General features: G+C 38.7%; 1 protein-coding gene across 6 annotated transcripts in view; it reads right to left on the reverse strand.

The window, feature by feature from the left end:
• The window catches only part of FER (FER tyrosine kinase), a 156,068-nt gene that overhangs the window by 86,198 nt on the left and 53,951 nt on the right, over positions 1-15,919 (reverse strand). For 5 of the 6 annotated variants that reach the window (XM_062019471.1, XM_062019472.1, XM_062019470.1 and 2 more), the window contains one exon: positions 177-269. In XM_062019471.1, coding sequence (XP_061875455.1) covers positions 177-269 — 93 coding nt within the window. Of the gene's footprint in view, positions 1-176; positions 270-15,142; positions 15,340-15,919 lie in introns of those variants that run through there. The other variant, XM_062019476.1, reaches the window with a different exon arrangement.

The raw sequence follows: 15,919 nt of genomic DNA on the forward strand, positions 1-15,919 counted from the left end.
GAAGAGTATTTTAATAACACTATCATATGCTATATGTTATTCAATAATGTATTTTAATGTAACTTTTGTCCATGTAGATGCAAGCATGGTGGCTCAGGAAAAAAAACAAAAAAGCCACTTCCACACACTAAAAATAACAGAATGTAGTACAACACTACATTATTGATACTACTTACCGATGATGAGCCCAACATAGATTTTGGAGACCTTATTATTCCAGCTATGGAATGACGTATAGTATCAAATCTTGAGACTTTATCCTTCTTGTCCTAGGAAAAAACCAATATCTTGAGTCAAAGCAAGCAAATCAATGTGATAACTGAACTGGAGAACATGGAATGTACACTCCTGGATTTTATTTAAATAAAAGGTAGAGGCTGAGCCTCTACTGACACAAACCACTGTCTACATCAATGGTATTAACTAACTCATATCAATTTAACCACTGACAAAGTGATTTAGTCCAAATATTGTGTATTTCTTAATCATAAAATCACAGAATAGTAGGGGTTGGAAGTGACTTCTAGAGATCATCTAGTCCAATCCATCTGCTAAAGCAGGTTCACCATAATCAATATCAAAGGATCTTTCAAAAAATCCAAAAACGTGTTTTTACCACTAACAAACTGAATCTATTGCTAGTGAACCACCCTCGGAAATGACTAGTCAAGATGTTTTAATGAGTATTTGCAAATAATTAAACCTGAAGCAGAGATCACACACTAACAACTTCATACTAATTATCTATAGGTTACCTACACTGTAAGAAACTGATAATGCAGACAAACTACAACTGTTTGCTAGTATTAGAAAGAAAAATTGCTTCCGAATTCTGGATGTACAGCCTTGAATGAAGAAATCAAAAATCTGATAATGTTATAAAAGCACCTTCCATTTACTCCAAGACTTCCAACTAAGCAATAAAAATACACCAGTGTTTGAAAATTCCTTCCAAACACAATTTAGTTTACAAGCTAAAGGGTATAGATTTGTCTTCATAAAATGAACTTCTTTATTTGGCAGGAAAATTCTGCAATGTGCCTTTATAGGTCTGTTGTGAAAAAAGAGTGCAAAAACCAGTTAAATAGTCAAAATACTAATAAGGAGTTTATTAGTCACTGAAACACTTCTTAACTCTGTGCCCATAATACCATCAACAACACTTTCATTCTTCTTATCAGACTCAAGTAATATTGTACATAGACTAATTTTCTTTCAAGAAACAACCTATGTGGTGAGTCCTGATTTTTATCTTTTGAAATATTGATGAACTAAACTCACTACGCAACGCCCCTCCCCCAAAAAAAAACAACAACAAAAATATTAACAATAGGGCGACATAGAGTAAGTTTTGCTTGATGTGGAGTGTAGAATGAACCACTCATTTCACATATCTCTTCAGAAGTGAATTGGGAGACTTAACTGTATTTAAATGCATACCTCCTATAGACAGGAAAAAAAAAAATCATTATCAAAAGACACTACACTTTCCCTAAATAAACTTGAGACTTTTCTATTTCACACCAATAGCATGCTTAGCTAATGACATCAAACTACAACGCTCTTCGTTCACCAGTTTCTCCTCATCAAAAAAGGTTTTTAACATGAGAGGTTTTGGGTTTTTCTAAATTCAAAATACTAGAAAGACTCATGGACCAGGCTTCCACAGGACTTGGAGAAGTAACACCAGATGACATAGAGAGGCTAAGAGATGCATGAAATAGAACTAGCATTACAATGCAGACTTACAGGATAAACTTTGGCTTTGTTTAAAATGAAGTGCGTATCCTGTTGAAACTTCAATACACATATAAACAATGTTCAGCATTTTCATAGCACCTTGTCTTTGACATACTGAAACTACTCCACATCTTATAGCACTGAAGACTCATAATTTGTCTGCACAGCAGGCATCACCTAACACATGAGAAATACAACCATAGCCCATACTGAGTTTGCTTATGCTCATTAAGTACTTTTAGGGCAACCTGAAAAAAAGGTGAAGAGAAGCAACATAGGCCTTTGGGTTTTTTTGCCATTGCCCATCTGCATGCTATCTTAGAAGCATCTATTAGTTTTCGCTGAGAACAGTGTATTCACCAGTGTGAAGAGATTTTTTCTAATGCATTTAGATACAGGTTTTTTTCTTTAACCTAGTGAAAGACAATGTGTACAGTAGTATTAGTTAAGTCAGGGTGTTATTTTGAATCTGCTTTACAAAAGAAACAAACAATAGAACTGTCTTTCAGTTATCTTCACCCTAGCCACATTAAATTTTTAATCTCTCAGCCAAGGCCTTCACAATTTAGCAAAGGACTCAGGATATTAGGCTATTTTAAATTTTTGAAGGAAGGCAACCAAATGCAAAGACTCTCCTGTCCTCAGGAAGACAAGTTCATTACAATTCTACACAGTACTCGTTCCAGCAAACATCAGACATCTGAGAAAGAATTAGGAGTTCTGCATCAGGGTGCTGTAGAGAGCATTATGGAGTAGCATGTTTGCTAGTATGCAAGATGCAACTACTAAAACGTTATTAGCTGATTCACTTTCACTTTGGTTAAAATGAATTACTTTCAGTTATATTAGTCAAATGGTAGCATGATCTTTGACTTCCTCTATTTTATGCTACACCAATTTCATTAAAAAGAAAACCAACCTGTGGGCCAAAATATTTTATGCAATGACTGAATTACTTCAGACTAAACTGCAGTTTACCATTAAGAAGCTAGATATGCATGAAAACAAATATTTTCACAAAAGAATATTTTTAATCTGTTTTTTTTTATTGTGTTTAAATGTATCCGTGGCATGAGAGCACATCACACAAGGAATTCTAAAAAATTCATTGATGTATATTCTCTTTTAGGACTAGCTGTATTTCTCCACTCTCCAGAATGAATTAAAATGAATCTCCAGCAGACTTGAAACTGGTACTTATTCAAAGTTACAAATTTTCTACCCGCTTGTCATGGTTTGACAGAATTGGCAGTGAGCCCTCCCTGCCCTTGTCTTAATCTACAACAACCTTGCTTATCTTTTACTCCCATTTTGCTGGGTACTCCACCATCCTAACGAGGGTGGGGGTGAATGAGGGCACCAAGCGAGAGACTGTCGTGGTGCTGCTGTGCTAGCTGGGCCAAACCATGACATTATTGGCACTCAACATGGGGCCCCAAGTATGCAGGGCTCGGAGAATTACAGATTAAATTTGAGACAAGGATACTAATTGGGAGTGGTAACGGGCAAAATATGAACTGTACTGCTGACTAACGAGGTTTTTAGTGGTTGTACCTCTGGTGACCCTGAGCCTGGGGCAGTGATTTTCTTCTTTAAAACTATGCCCGGAAGAGGCCGTGTCCTGAAGAAGGGACCCAATATCCACAGCTGTAACTGTGGGGAGGAACCCACAACAAAGCAGCTCATTAAACTTATGCCCAGAAGAGGCCTTGTCCTGAGAGAGGGACCCTGTAACTGCAGAAACTGCAACCGCGGTGAAGAATCCAAGCCAAAGATATTCACCAAGGACTGCATCCCGTGTGAGGGACCCTGTATCAGAAGAAGCCACAGCTGCTAGGAACAATCCACACCACAGAAGTTCATTAAAGACTGTGTCCTGGGAGAGGAACCCTGTGTTGGAGCAGGGGAAGAATGCCAGGAGTTGTCCTCATCTGAGAAGACAGAAGCGGCAGAGCCCATCTGTGAGAGACTGACCACATTCCCCATTCCCTGCCCCTCTGAGCTGTTGATGGGGCAGAAGGTAGAGATATCAAGAGCAGTGAGCTGGGCCCAGGAAGAAAGGAGGGATGGGGGAGGGAGATCTTAAAGTGCTGGTTCTAATTTTCTCATCATCCCACTCCCTTTGGGCTTTTATTCCATTCTGTTTCTTGTAGAATAAACTTTCCTACTTTCCTCTCTAAGTCGAGTACTTGAGTCCATTTTGCCTGAAATTGTATTTGGCAGCGAGCCCTCCCTGCCCTTGTCTTAATCCACAACAACCTTGCTTATCTTTTACTCCCATTTCTCTGGGTCCTCCACCATCGTAACAAGGGTGGGAATGAATGGGGGCACCGAACGAGAGACTGTCGTGGTGCTGCTGTTCTAGCTGGGCCCAACCATGACACTGCTGGATAAATACACCTAGCAATACACCTAGAAAATCCACCTCCTTACCCTGGAATGATGTAAGACTGATGAACTCCTACATGGTATACAAATAGCTATTCTATGGGTGGGAGTTCTTGTCATTACCCTTTTGGTATATAGTGCAAGGTACTACTGCTTTCATTTCCAAATTATATAGAAAGGATTTACTAAGTAACTCTTATTGAGAAACTGACTGATAGAAAATATTGTAATTATCAGAGTGCTCTGTCATATTCTACATTAAACATATTCTGACATAAAACAAGGAATGTTGAAACTCTCTTTGCAATTGTACACACCTCAGCCAGTCTTTTCTTTCTAGTTCTCTTTTTCAGTCTTATTAGTCAAAACATTTTCTGCAGGTTTTTTACTGCTGTCACAGTAGAAGACAGCTATTCTGGTGCTCTTAATTCTACTTTTCATTTTATCTTCTGACAAGATGAAGAGAGGAAAAATAACACAGAAGAACCCAAAAAGAGATGCAGGATTAAGGTCAGTTAAAAAATGCCAGTTAAGCACTCTTTGTTTCACTTGAGGATTTCCTCAGGTGTCTCTATTATTATATATGACATACAGAAATCTCAGCTTCTGTGTTTTCTATGTTTACTTTGGAGGATCTTGTTCAATATGAAGTCCTACCCATTTTAATGGATTTTCCACTAGAATTTGTCTTCTGTGGTCATGCCCTACACTGCTATGGTCCCATGGACAAAAATCTCCATTTTGTCAAACACACAGTTCTGTCAACGGTCAAAATCACTACAGAACCCAGAATCAACTAAAAAGAATATAATACATCTAGAAGCATGAAACAATGAAAATGACGGGTATAAGAATCGTATTCACCATGATATTTGCAATGAATATGAGCAAGACAAAGCAACATGGGAAAAGATTTTGCTTGAATTGAACTACGTAACATAAAAGCCCAAAAGAGCTTTTAACTTGATAAACCCATAAAAACAGATGTATTTAATGTTATTACAAAAGAAAACCAACTTACACTGTTTTTATAAAAGCAAGGAAGTAAGAAGCTGGAGAGAGAGCTAAGATGAAGATAAAACAGAATTAACGCTTCTGAGAGACAGGAAATAGTAACACTATTGAAAGGCAGATTAGTGGTAAGAGGGTCAATAGACAAAATATATTGAATATTGCTAGACATACACATATAGGTGATATAATAGACCAAAAAAAAGTATTATTTCATTCAACTAAAAACCACCTAATGAATCAGACACAAAGCACCAGAATGGACACAGAAGTTGTATCTGGGTTTGCAAATTAAATTAGAGACAACCCATACGAAATATAAGAGGAAATACAATGAGGGCACTCCAACTGAAGGACAAAACACTCTCAGAAGAAAATATTTCAATTATAAGAACATAATCAGTGATATCTAAAAGATGAGCATAATAGTACTGTTTCTGAGATTTAGGTAGGGAACTGGTCTTCAGAGATTTTGATGAAAACTATTTTTGTTCTATACAAGAGCTCTAAGATAAAATGAGAAGGGAAGAATTCCTGGTAGTAACTGCAAATGATATGTTCAATGCACTTACAGATAAAAAAGACACACTAGACTGTCTCTGCCAGAGCAATTAAAATGCTCTCCTTTTTTGTAAAGTGAATGATAGCTTCATTTCTGGTTTCAAGATATGAGTTTGCTGGTGAAAAATCTGCCAGAACAACATTCATCTTAAAGCTTCAAATTTAGATAATGGGAAGAATAAGGAAAATTTCTGCCTTCAGAAGGCTATAGATATCTGTCATGAGAATGGATCTTTGTGATTTATAGGTAAGAATTCTTTGAAGAAGCTTTAGAGAAAACAATTTTCTGAAAACGATACTCTGTATTAGTCACTTAAGCAATGGAGGTAGAAGTTTTTTACGTGAGGCCCAAAAAACATGTTATAGACAGTGACAGTAACTCTGGCTTGCCTATTGATGAATGGATATCCTGACCCCAAAAACTTTGTGTGTCTGTATGAGCACATATTAAAGGAGATGTAAATGCTGGTATATATTAAATGTACTGAACATACAGCAGAACATGTCTCTAAAACCCATGGCTTCATTTCAGAAATAAGACTCATCTCATACCACAAAAGGCTTTTTTTTTCCCCTCATCCATGACAGAACTAGGTATCTCAGAATGACTGTGTTAAAAACCAGATACAGAATCATGCTATCTTTACCAAAAAAAGCAGGGTATTTTAAATTATTAACATGGCACTCACAGACAAAATTATTTTCTGGCTGAGTATGAGCTGATTACTTGAGCTAAGCAGATTATTTATCTTCAAAGCGCCTTCCAGGAATCACAATGACACTTTCTTAGTTTGATGTTGTAGATATCTGTCATTGGGAGCTGCATTGTGCAGAGCCATGAAGGTGTAACATATGAGTTATCAAAAACGAAAACATTCAAAGCTGATTAAAAATATCTCAAGTACACAGTGAAACCAATTAAATAACATAACTATTCAAAAGTCACTTTTTTGATACGGTAACATTTTCTAGTTTAAACACAAGTAACTTCCAAAGCAGCAGAAATTACTCATGACTGACATACAATCATTGTGAAACGTTGCACCAGATGTAAATTAATGTTCCACCTTCTGAATTGCAGGGGTTGCCTGAAAAACAAGACTTTATGGTCTGAAATTTAAATTGTATTTTCTCTGACCAACAATAAACCCCAAGCCATGGCAGTAGTGGAATGGCCTGTAAGAAAAGGAAAATAACTCTTCAGTGGGTAACTTTCTCCTCTGAAGAACTGTAGTATTAGATCTGCTTTAGAAGACTAAGATGTGATGTTTCTACCTGTAAGAGTCATGGAAGGATTTTCCTTCTATAAATTTTTCCCCTGCTTTCTGAGTCTCTATAAACTATTACAATCCACTGCTGCAGAAATCAGTTGCCCAACTTAATTCTGTATTTTTGAAGACAATGTTTGTCTGCTTGCTTTGAATCATCTGCCTACTGTGGTTATTTGATGGCATCTACTTCTTGCTTCTGAAGAGACAGTGAACAATGGTTATTCCCGATTCACTTTCTTCACATCATCCAACACCCAACGCATTGCATACATCTTTTATCACATTCCCCTTCAGTCTGCTTTTTCAAGTCGGAAAGCCCAATCTACTTATTCACCAATTCTACATAAGCTCCTCCACACATGTGAGCATTGTTTTGCCTTTACGAATTCCTCTACATCAATGTTCTAAGTAAGGGAGCTGAAAATAAGAGGTTACATGGGCCCAGACTCTTCTAGGTGCTATAAAGCAAAAGGACAAGCTGTAACAATGGCCATCAAAGAAAACTTCAGTTAGGTACTGAAAAAAAAAAGAAAATCACAGTGAGGATGGTGATGAGATACTGAAACAAGTCACACAGAGAGATTTCTGTCACTGGAGTTGCTAGAACGTCAACTGAAACAAGGCATTGTGTAGCCAGATATAACATCAAAGATGACCCTGCTCTGAGGAAGAAGTGGGATTAGATAGCCTCCCTGAGATCTCATTCCATTTCAATTATTCTACAGCTCTACAGTGTTTGGAAAGCAGTTGCACACCAGTTCAAACAGCGATGTAATGTTTTCTTCTCTGTCCTCTGTTCCTTTCCTGAAAATTTCTAGCTTACTTTTTGTTTGCTTTGATCACTAAGTAAGTAGTGACTTGATGTCTTCAAGCACATTTAGAGTAGTAACTCAGATTTCATTAGTGGTATATGTGAAATCAAGCACTGTTACTACAGTCTGGTCTTCAGGACTATAACTAAACTCTATATCTATATATCTATACCTATATCAATATTGAGACTATTAGAAATAATATGCATAATTTATAACAAATAAAGGAATCCACTCAACTTGATGTCAAAAACTATTTTACTTATCTCCAAATAAAGTCTTCTGCTCTTTTGATTATTTATATGCATATGATTATGTACATAACAGAATCATAAAGGCACAAAACAGGTCACGAAGTATTTTCTTTTGTTCAAGGAAACAGTGATAAGAGTGAGCATTAAACAAGAGACAGGTGAGCTTATTGGTAGACAAAAGCCTGAAAGCCTTTGGCAGATTTTTACTTAGGAAAGACTCAGATGTCAGCAAATACTCTCTGTAAATAAATTATTCTTAAAAAAGAAACATGAATACTACGATTGATCCTTTGCTTTCTTTTTCAATCAAAACAGAATGTACAGTTGTCTGTACTGTTTTCTCCCACTATATTTTAATTAAAATTTCAGAGAACCAATTTTTCAAGCTGCATATGAAATGTCAGGGAAATGTCACCTCTATCTTTGAAATGGTAAATATTCCAAACACACAAACATGTATTAGAGGTCATTAAGGATGCAGAGTGCCTCTTAATGGGGGCTATCAATAATGTTTCCAGAGACTGGTATATTTTAATTACTACACAACAAACAGTCTTTTATTATAGGATTTCGTTTCACATAATTATCATCAAGAATGTCCACTGTGCTCTCTAGATGACTAAATGTACTGTACCTAAGCTGAGGCACAGAAATCCTGTCCAACAGCTATTTCTGTGGAAGGAAAAAGTACCCACAAGCTTCTGCAAGGCAGAAAGAGAGGTTTCTGAAACTGAGTACAACTTCCTACTTTGCTTATCTGTACCACTAAATCTTGATATACCTCCATCCACTGATCACAAAATGATGATTAAAAAAAAGGAGAATTGACTTCAACAAAGGCAGCTTATCAAACTAGTTCAGACTTCTGAAGGCTTAGAGTAAAATTCAAAATGAATACATATTTTTGAAAAATTCTTTTAAAATGCCATTTCCTTATGTAACTGGGGAAACATGTAATAGGTTTCCATCCTACAAAAACTGTACAAATTGTTTCACTGTGTTCAAGAGCACTGTTATCAATCAAAAATGCTACTAGCAACCGAACATACAAATATTTGATTAATTCTTACACTATCACTTTACTATGAAAAATATATCATTTATTGGCTAGAAATTTTTGATAAGGTAATGCAAGCAATGGACTACTTTTAAGTATATACATGTGTTACGCTGCATTTATTATTATTTTGCAAACTTTACCTTTATTTGACTAAGCTGGGATAAAACACTAACTTAACAGGTTTCCTCCACCGAAAATGAAAATAAGTTCTATGTCCTGAAGTTCTCATACATTCATTTCTCCACAAAAACTATAAAGGAAGTGTTTTTAGCACTTGTTCACAAATGGTTACATTCTGTTAACAGCATGCATTAGATTCATGTGGTGGGGTTTTCGGTAGCACGAGATGGGCTACAGGGGTGGCTCTTATGAAAAGCTGCTCAAAGCTTCCCCAGATTAAGTTATCAAAAAAGATATCCAAATACAGTATTTATAAGCACGAACTGAATACAGCATGCTGTTCATGCTGCACTTAGTATACTAGTCAATTACTTTGATTAGAATGCGTTACTCACTAACAGAAGGAACAACATAGTCTTTACAGACCTCATTAAATATATATTCAAAAAGCTGTAGTTTGTTTTTAGTTGTTTTTTAGACATAGATACACACAGTAATGCCTGTTAAAGAAATAAGTGTCATGGTTTGACATGAAAGCCTTTTTTGGTAGGGGGGAAGGGGCTGTAAAGATGGCTCCTGTAAGTAGTTGCTCTAAACTCTCCCCAGCTCTGAGCCAGACCCACTTCTGGGGCTGAGCCAATTAGATGCCTTCACTATCACTTTTTAGGAAGAAGCCAGAAGAGGAGGTTTCTTCCTCCTTCTTCGTTCTGTTTCTTCCCTTTCTTCTACCCCTTTTTCTTCTTCTGGCTGGTGGTGGTGTAAGGAGTAGGAACAGTGAGAGAAACAACCACACAGACGCTAAGGTCAGTGATGAAAGAGAGGAGGAGGTGTGCTGGAGCAGAGATTCCCCTGCATTCTACAGAGAGGACTGGTGAAGCTGAGATTTATTTTCATTTCTTCAAAGACTCCACATCAGCAGTAGAGACTCATTTTGCTAAAGATGACCCTGGACCAGGGGCAGTAATTCACTTCATTAAAGGCCCCGAGCCAGGGACAGTGACTATGGCTGGAAGAGGCCGTGTCCCATGGAGGGACCCAACCACTTCACTGCAGACCCTGAGCCCAGGGCAGTGATTTTCTTCTTTAAAACTATGCCCTAAGAGGCCGTGTCCCGAGGAAGGGACCGAATATCCACAGCTGTAACTGTAGGGAGGAACCCACGACAAAGCAGCTCATTAAACTTATGCCCAGAACAGGCCTTGTCCCGAGAGAGGGACCCTGCAAATGCAGAAACTGCAACCCACGCCAGAGATATTCACCAAGGACTGTGTCCCGTGTGAGGGACCCTGTATCGGCAGAAGCCGCAGCTGCTGGGAACAATCCACATTGGAGAATTTCATTAAGGACTGTGTCCCAGGAGAGGAACCCTATGTTGCAGCAGGGGAAGAATGCCAGGAGTTGTCCTCATCTGAGAAGACAGAAGCGGCAGAACCCATCTGTGAGAGACTGATCACATCCCTCATTCCCTGCCCCCTTGAGCTGTTGATGGGGCAGAAGGTAGGGATATCAGGAGCAGTGTGCTGGGCCTGGGAAGAAAGGAGGGATGGGGGAGGGAGATTTTAAAGTGCTGGTTCTAATTTTCTCATCACCCTACTCCCGTTTTGCTTTTATTCCATTCTGTTTCTTGTAGAATAAACTTTCCTACTTTCCTCTCTAAGTCGAGTACTGGAGTCTGTTTTGCCTGGAACTGTAATTGGCAGCAAGTCCTCCCTGGCCTTGTTTTAATCCACAACAACCTTGCTTATCTTTTTACTCCCATTTCGCTGGGGCTTCTGCCATCCTAATGAGGGTGGGGGTGAATGGGGGCACCGAGTGAGAGACTGTCATAATGCTGCTGTGCTAGCTGGGCCAAACTACGACAATAAGTCTGACAAATCTAGTGGTGGAGTCCAGATTTTAGACGTTTAAGCCCAAGAAAGTCAGGTCCTTAGAAAGAATTAGAGGCATTGAACAGCTATCCTAAAGTGCCAAGTGCCAAGTGTCCAAAAGTCACCATGAAAGGACAGAACAGAAAACAAGAACATCCTCTCTGGATTGTACAACCTTGAAATCCACAAGTAACTGTAAGTCCTTCCAGGTTTCACAAGATACCAAGATCCAAATATACAGTAACTTCAGATTCCCAGACTGTGGGCAGGGACTTGCAACGCAGCTTTCATAGAGGTCCATGTCCACCTACTGAAGACAGTACTCCATTGGAGTGAAGGAAACCTCATGTTTTCCCCAACCTCAAAAGAAGTTTCTAGAGACCTATGAAGAACTCTGTCTCCCCAGCCAGCTACTACATGAAATCACCAGGGATATTCTGTGTATAAGGTGTTTTTATATTGTTCTGAGCAGTTTAAGGTAATATTTGCTCCTCTCCACATTGGCGCCTACCAACGGGCACTCACCAATGAAAAATCCTCTAATGGCTGACCTCAATTGATTCACTGATGGGCTTCAATGAAGCCACCGTGGAAAATGCTACACATTAAGAAATCTGACAGGATGTAAAGCCTTTTTTTCCCCCCACAGTAAAAATTATGGAATATGGATTATCAATTGCATCCTGTTTTGAAAATCATACTGTGAGAGGATATATTTGTTTTATCATACAAATCTTAATGGTGTTAACCTTGAACAGCTTCAGTCAGATAGGATATAACAGATTCTTAGCCAGAGTCACATTTACATGAGCTGTATTAAAGAATAAAACTGATCCTTTCATAACCAGAAAAATTTAGTAGTATGACTAGTTTCAAATTTCATCAGGTATTTCTGTGTGACATCTAGCACAGTCAGAATGTGATGTTTTTGTTTTTCACAGATTTCTGCATCAGTTTATTAACAAAACAGTCTGCATATTAATAGATAAAATCATAGAGCTACTTTCTGACAGCTGCAACATAACTTTACCAGCGTATCTGGTGTAGGCTTAATGAATAGTCTTTGCAGGTTGAATACAAAATTAAGCTTTTATTTCCATAAATACACACTGGCATAACTACTGTAAGTACACAAGTATTTCCGTTCAAAACAGAGATGCGTAATACAAAAGTAACCACTCCTTTTTCAAATAAAGAAAACAGCAAATCAACATAGTGTTAGATGTTTTTGCACATTAAGCAAACAATATCATAAAAATCTGCCAATTTAACAATGAGAAGGAAAAAAAAAGCAAACTCAATGAACAGGCAATATTCAAATTTTACTATGAGTAAAGCCTACAATCCACTGAACTTATGTCACCTCTCAGATCACAGCTGTACAAATCACAAACATGAGTAAGACTATTCTGAAAATACAGACATCAAGGAGGAAAGACTCAACATGCAAACCTCAGCAATGGTACCAGAAAATAATGATTTCAATCCTATCCAAGGTGAAGTTAACAACTTGTATCTTGCACAATTTCAATTACAAGATTAAATTACAGATACAATGATCCATACAAACAGCGTTAATTTACAAATTATGCCTATATCTTATAAAGAGATATATAAGTCACACAGGTCTGACAGATCAACCACACAGAAGTAGCAAGCACGTGATATGGACCAAAAACCTCTATTACATAGCCACAGCTTTGGATGTTACCACACTGGCTCTAAGTAGAGCTCTCCCAACAACCACTTTAGTGACCTTAAAGAGGATGTATCCCTAACAAGAACAGCCTGAGAAAAAAAAGAGTATTCTTTGATTCAGCACCCTGTGCATCACCTTGGCAACATGTATTGATAAAGGCAAAGCCACCTTGTTATGGAAGTATCCTCTCTCATGGAATTATACTAACAGTGACAACCTGTAGAAGAGTACATGTAGCTCAAAGCTGTCAACTTGCCTCTTATCCTCTCATTCAGCTAATATACACAATAAGGAATTAAAGCAGTTCTTCATCAAATAATTAAGAATCTATCAGACTATTAATATCACAGTCCTGAGGGCACTGATAGGCTTCAGTGGCCCTGACTACCCTCACCTTCAGATTCACACCACTCCTGCCTATATGCCCAGCAACTCCAGCCTAGTTCAGCCCCACGCACCAAGTCCTGGCCTAAGCTGTACCATAGGTATCCATCTCCAGCCTTGTTTCTGACCTGCCTCCTGGATGGATCTTTCATGTTCTAGCTTTTTCCAGTACTGTGTTTGGACCTGTATGCTAGACACAGTTTGGACCCACACTGAATCCTTGTCTTCAGTCCTGCTTGATACCCTTTTTCCTTTTATTCCTGACTGCACTCCTATTTGGACTCTGGAGCTGCTCATGGACCTTGTTAACACTCACCTCTGTCACTGTGCTCAGACTCTGTGGGATGGCACTCAGTCAGTGAGGGTACTACCCAGCCTGGGCTGACTCTCATCATGTTCATCACCTCTCCTCTTCAAGGAGTTGGCTGTTGATGCACCCAACCAACCATGTAGGACTTATTTCCTACTTGTCTCTGCAGAACAAACTCTTTTGCTTTCTCTCCAGCCAAGAGAAACATGGAATCATGTGGAGGAGTGGTTAAGGGAGAATGGACATGGATCCCAGGGTATAATGTTAGGCCTGATGGGGCAAGGCAATCTGAGTTCTAGTTATATGAATTCAATGCACAATCAAGACCAGAGTCAGAGCCATGGTTAAAGCAGTTGCTGTCATGTAGACAGCAGGCCGCTTTCTCTTCCTTCAAGGTCGGGCTGTTTTCAGCTAACGAGCTAACAGCTCAAGGTGGAAAACAACTTCGGAGAAAAACAAGATGGGAAAATGTGAGGGAGCTTGCTTATCACAGAAACCGCAAGTAGGATGAACATAAGAATGTAAGCTATTAGCTGCTGTTGCTGAGCTAGCTTTGAAGCTGCTGTGTATATAAGTTAGAGCCTGCTCTCAATAAAGGAGAAGATTTCTGCTATCACTCACATTGAGTTGGACTGATTTCTTCCCACCCAGCTGAGAATCAGACCCTGGGTTGATCGCCGCATGAAGTACGCTTGGAGCTGGTTTTTCAGGCTTTGAGCCTGGGTGTTTCAGGCTTTGAGCCTGGGTGTTTCAGACTTAGAGTCTGGTTTCAGACTTAAGAGTCTGGTTTCAGGCTTCAAGCCTGGGTTTTTCAGGCTTTGAGCCTGGGTTTTTCAGGCTTCGAGCCTGGTTTCAGGCTTCGAGCCTGGGTTTTTCAGGCTTCGAGCCTGGTTTGCAGACTTCGAGTCTGGTTTTTCAGGCCAAGAGCCGAAAACTTCGCGGCAGAATCATAGAATCACAGAATGGTAGGTGTCTGAAGGGACCTTTAGAGATCATCTAGTCCAACATCCCTGTCAAAGCAAGTCCACCTAGATCAGGTCACACAGGAACGTGTCCAGGCGGATTCTGAAAACCTCCAGTACTCCAGATGAGGCCTCACGAAGGCAGAGTAGAGGGGGAGAAGAATCTCCCTTGACCTGCTGGACACACTCTTCTTGATGGATCCCAGAATGCCATTGGCCTTCTTGCCCACAAGGGAATTTTGCCTGCTCATGTTTAGTCTGTTATCAACCAGGACTCTCAGGTCTCTCTCTGCAGAGCTGCTTTCCAGCAGGTCAATCTCCAGTCTGTCCCGGTGCATGGGGTTGTTCCTCCCCAGGTGCAGGAATCTGCACTTGTCCTTCTTGAACCTCATGAGATTCATAATATATTCTGCAATAATCTTCTTTTTTATCTCTTTTTCTTTTTTGACAAATGTCTTTTATTAAAGACAACGGAGTGAGACTAAAGTCATTGTTAGCAACTCTATCCTTAATTTCAGGGGTTTTTTTTCTTTTTTTTTGAGTTGTAAAGATCTTTTATCTAGTTTCCAGACAATAAATTCTTGCTTTCTGCACTTTAGAAGCTCAGGGGAAAAAGGAAAAAAAAACAACAAACAGAAAACTTTGCAGTAATAAAAATTCTGGAGTAACTTTCAGAAACCACGCTTTTGACTTAAAGATCAGAAATGTTAACTAAAAACAGAAATAATTAATCAGAGTTCAATAGTCTTCAATCATTTTTCAAGAATGACACATTTCCATGTATCTTGGCTGTGATACTCCAAGCTTTCTTTCTTCTTAGGACAAGGACATTAGTTTCAGAAGCTCCTGGATATCTGCTATTATCTTCATTCAGACATCATTGCCTTTCTCACACTACCCTAACAAAACAGTTGAATAAAGCTAAGTTCCTCGTGATCTGGTTTTGTAGCTTCCTAAAAAGAAGCTGGGATAAGTAATTCTGGAATTTTTTAACTGGATTACGGTGACTATCACATCCCACAGAAGATTTTCACTTTGCCTACCATTAAAGACTTTTTTGAGCCACGAACTTCAAGGTATTTGTTGGACAGCGGGCTTCACCTGTTTGAGTATCAATATCTAGTATTCTTTATGGCTTAGGTTATCCAAGACATTCACATGGGACTGGCAGCCATGAATCACAGTTTGATATCAGGCAGGATAGCTTAAGCAATCTAAAACTAGCATTAATGTTGATTCAGGCACCTGAATCCCAAGTTGACCAAAACCATTTGCATTTATCTTACTGCAGGATGACCCAAAGAAAAAAAATCATGCCATTTAATTTATCCCACCATTAAAGATTACCAAGAGTAAAAAAATAAAAAGGAGAACAAAAAATGACCTGATCTATATCTTAAGATCTGATAAAAAATGGGTTACACTGCCATTCTGGTTTCTGCAACAGTCAGAACACAGCTTTCCCACATGGTAGAAAAG

The sequence above is a fragment of the Colius striatus genome, chromosome Z, assembly GCF_028858725.1.
Source record: "Colius striatus isolate bColStr4 chromosome Z, bColStr4.1.hap1, whole genome shotgun sequence".
NCBI classification, from domain to species: domain Eukaryota; kingdom Metazoa; phylum Chordata; class Aves; order Coliiformes; family Coliidae; genus Colius; species Colius striatus.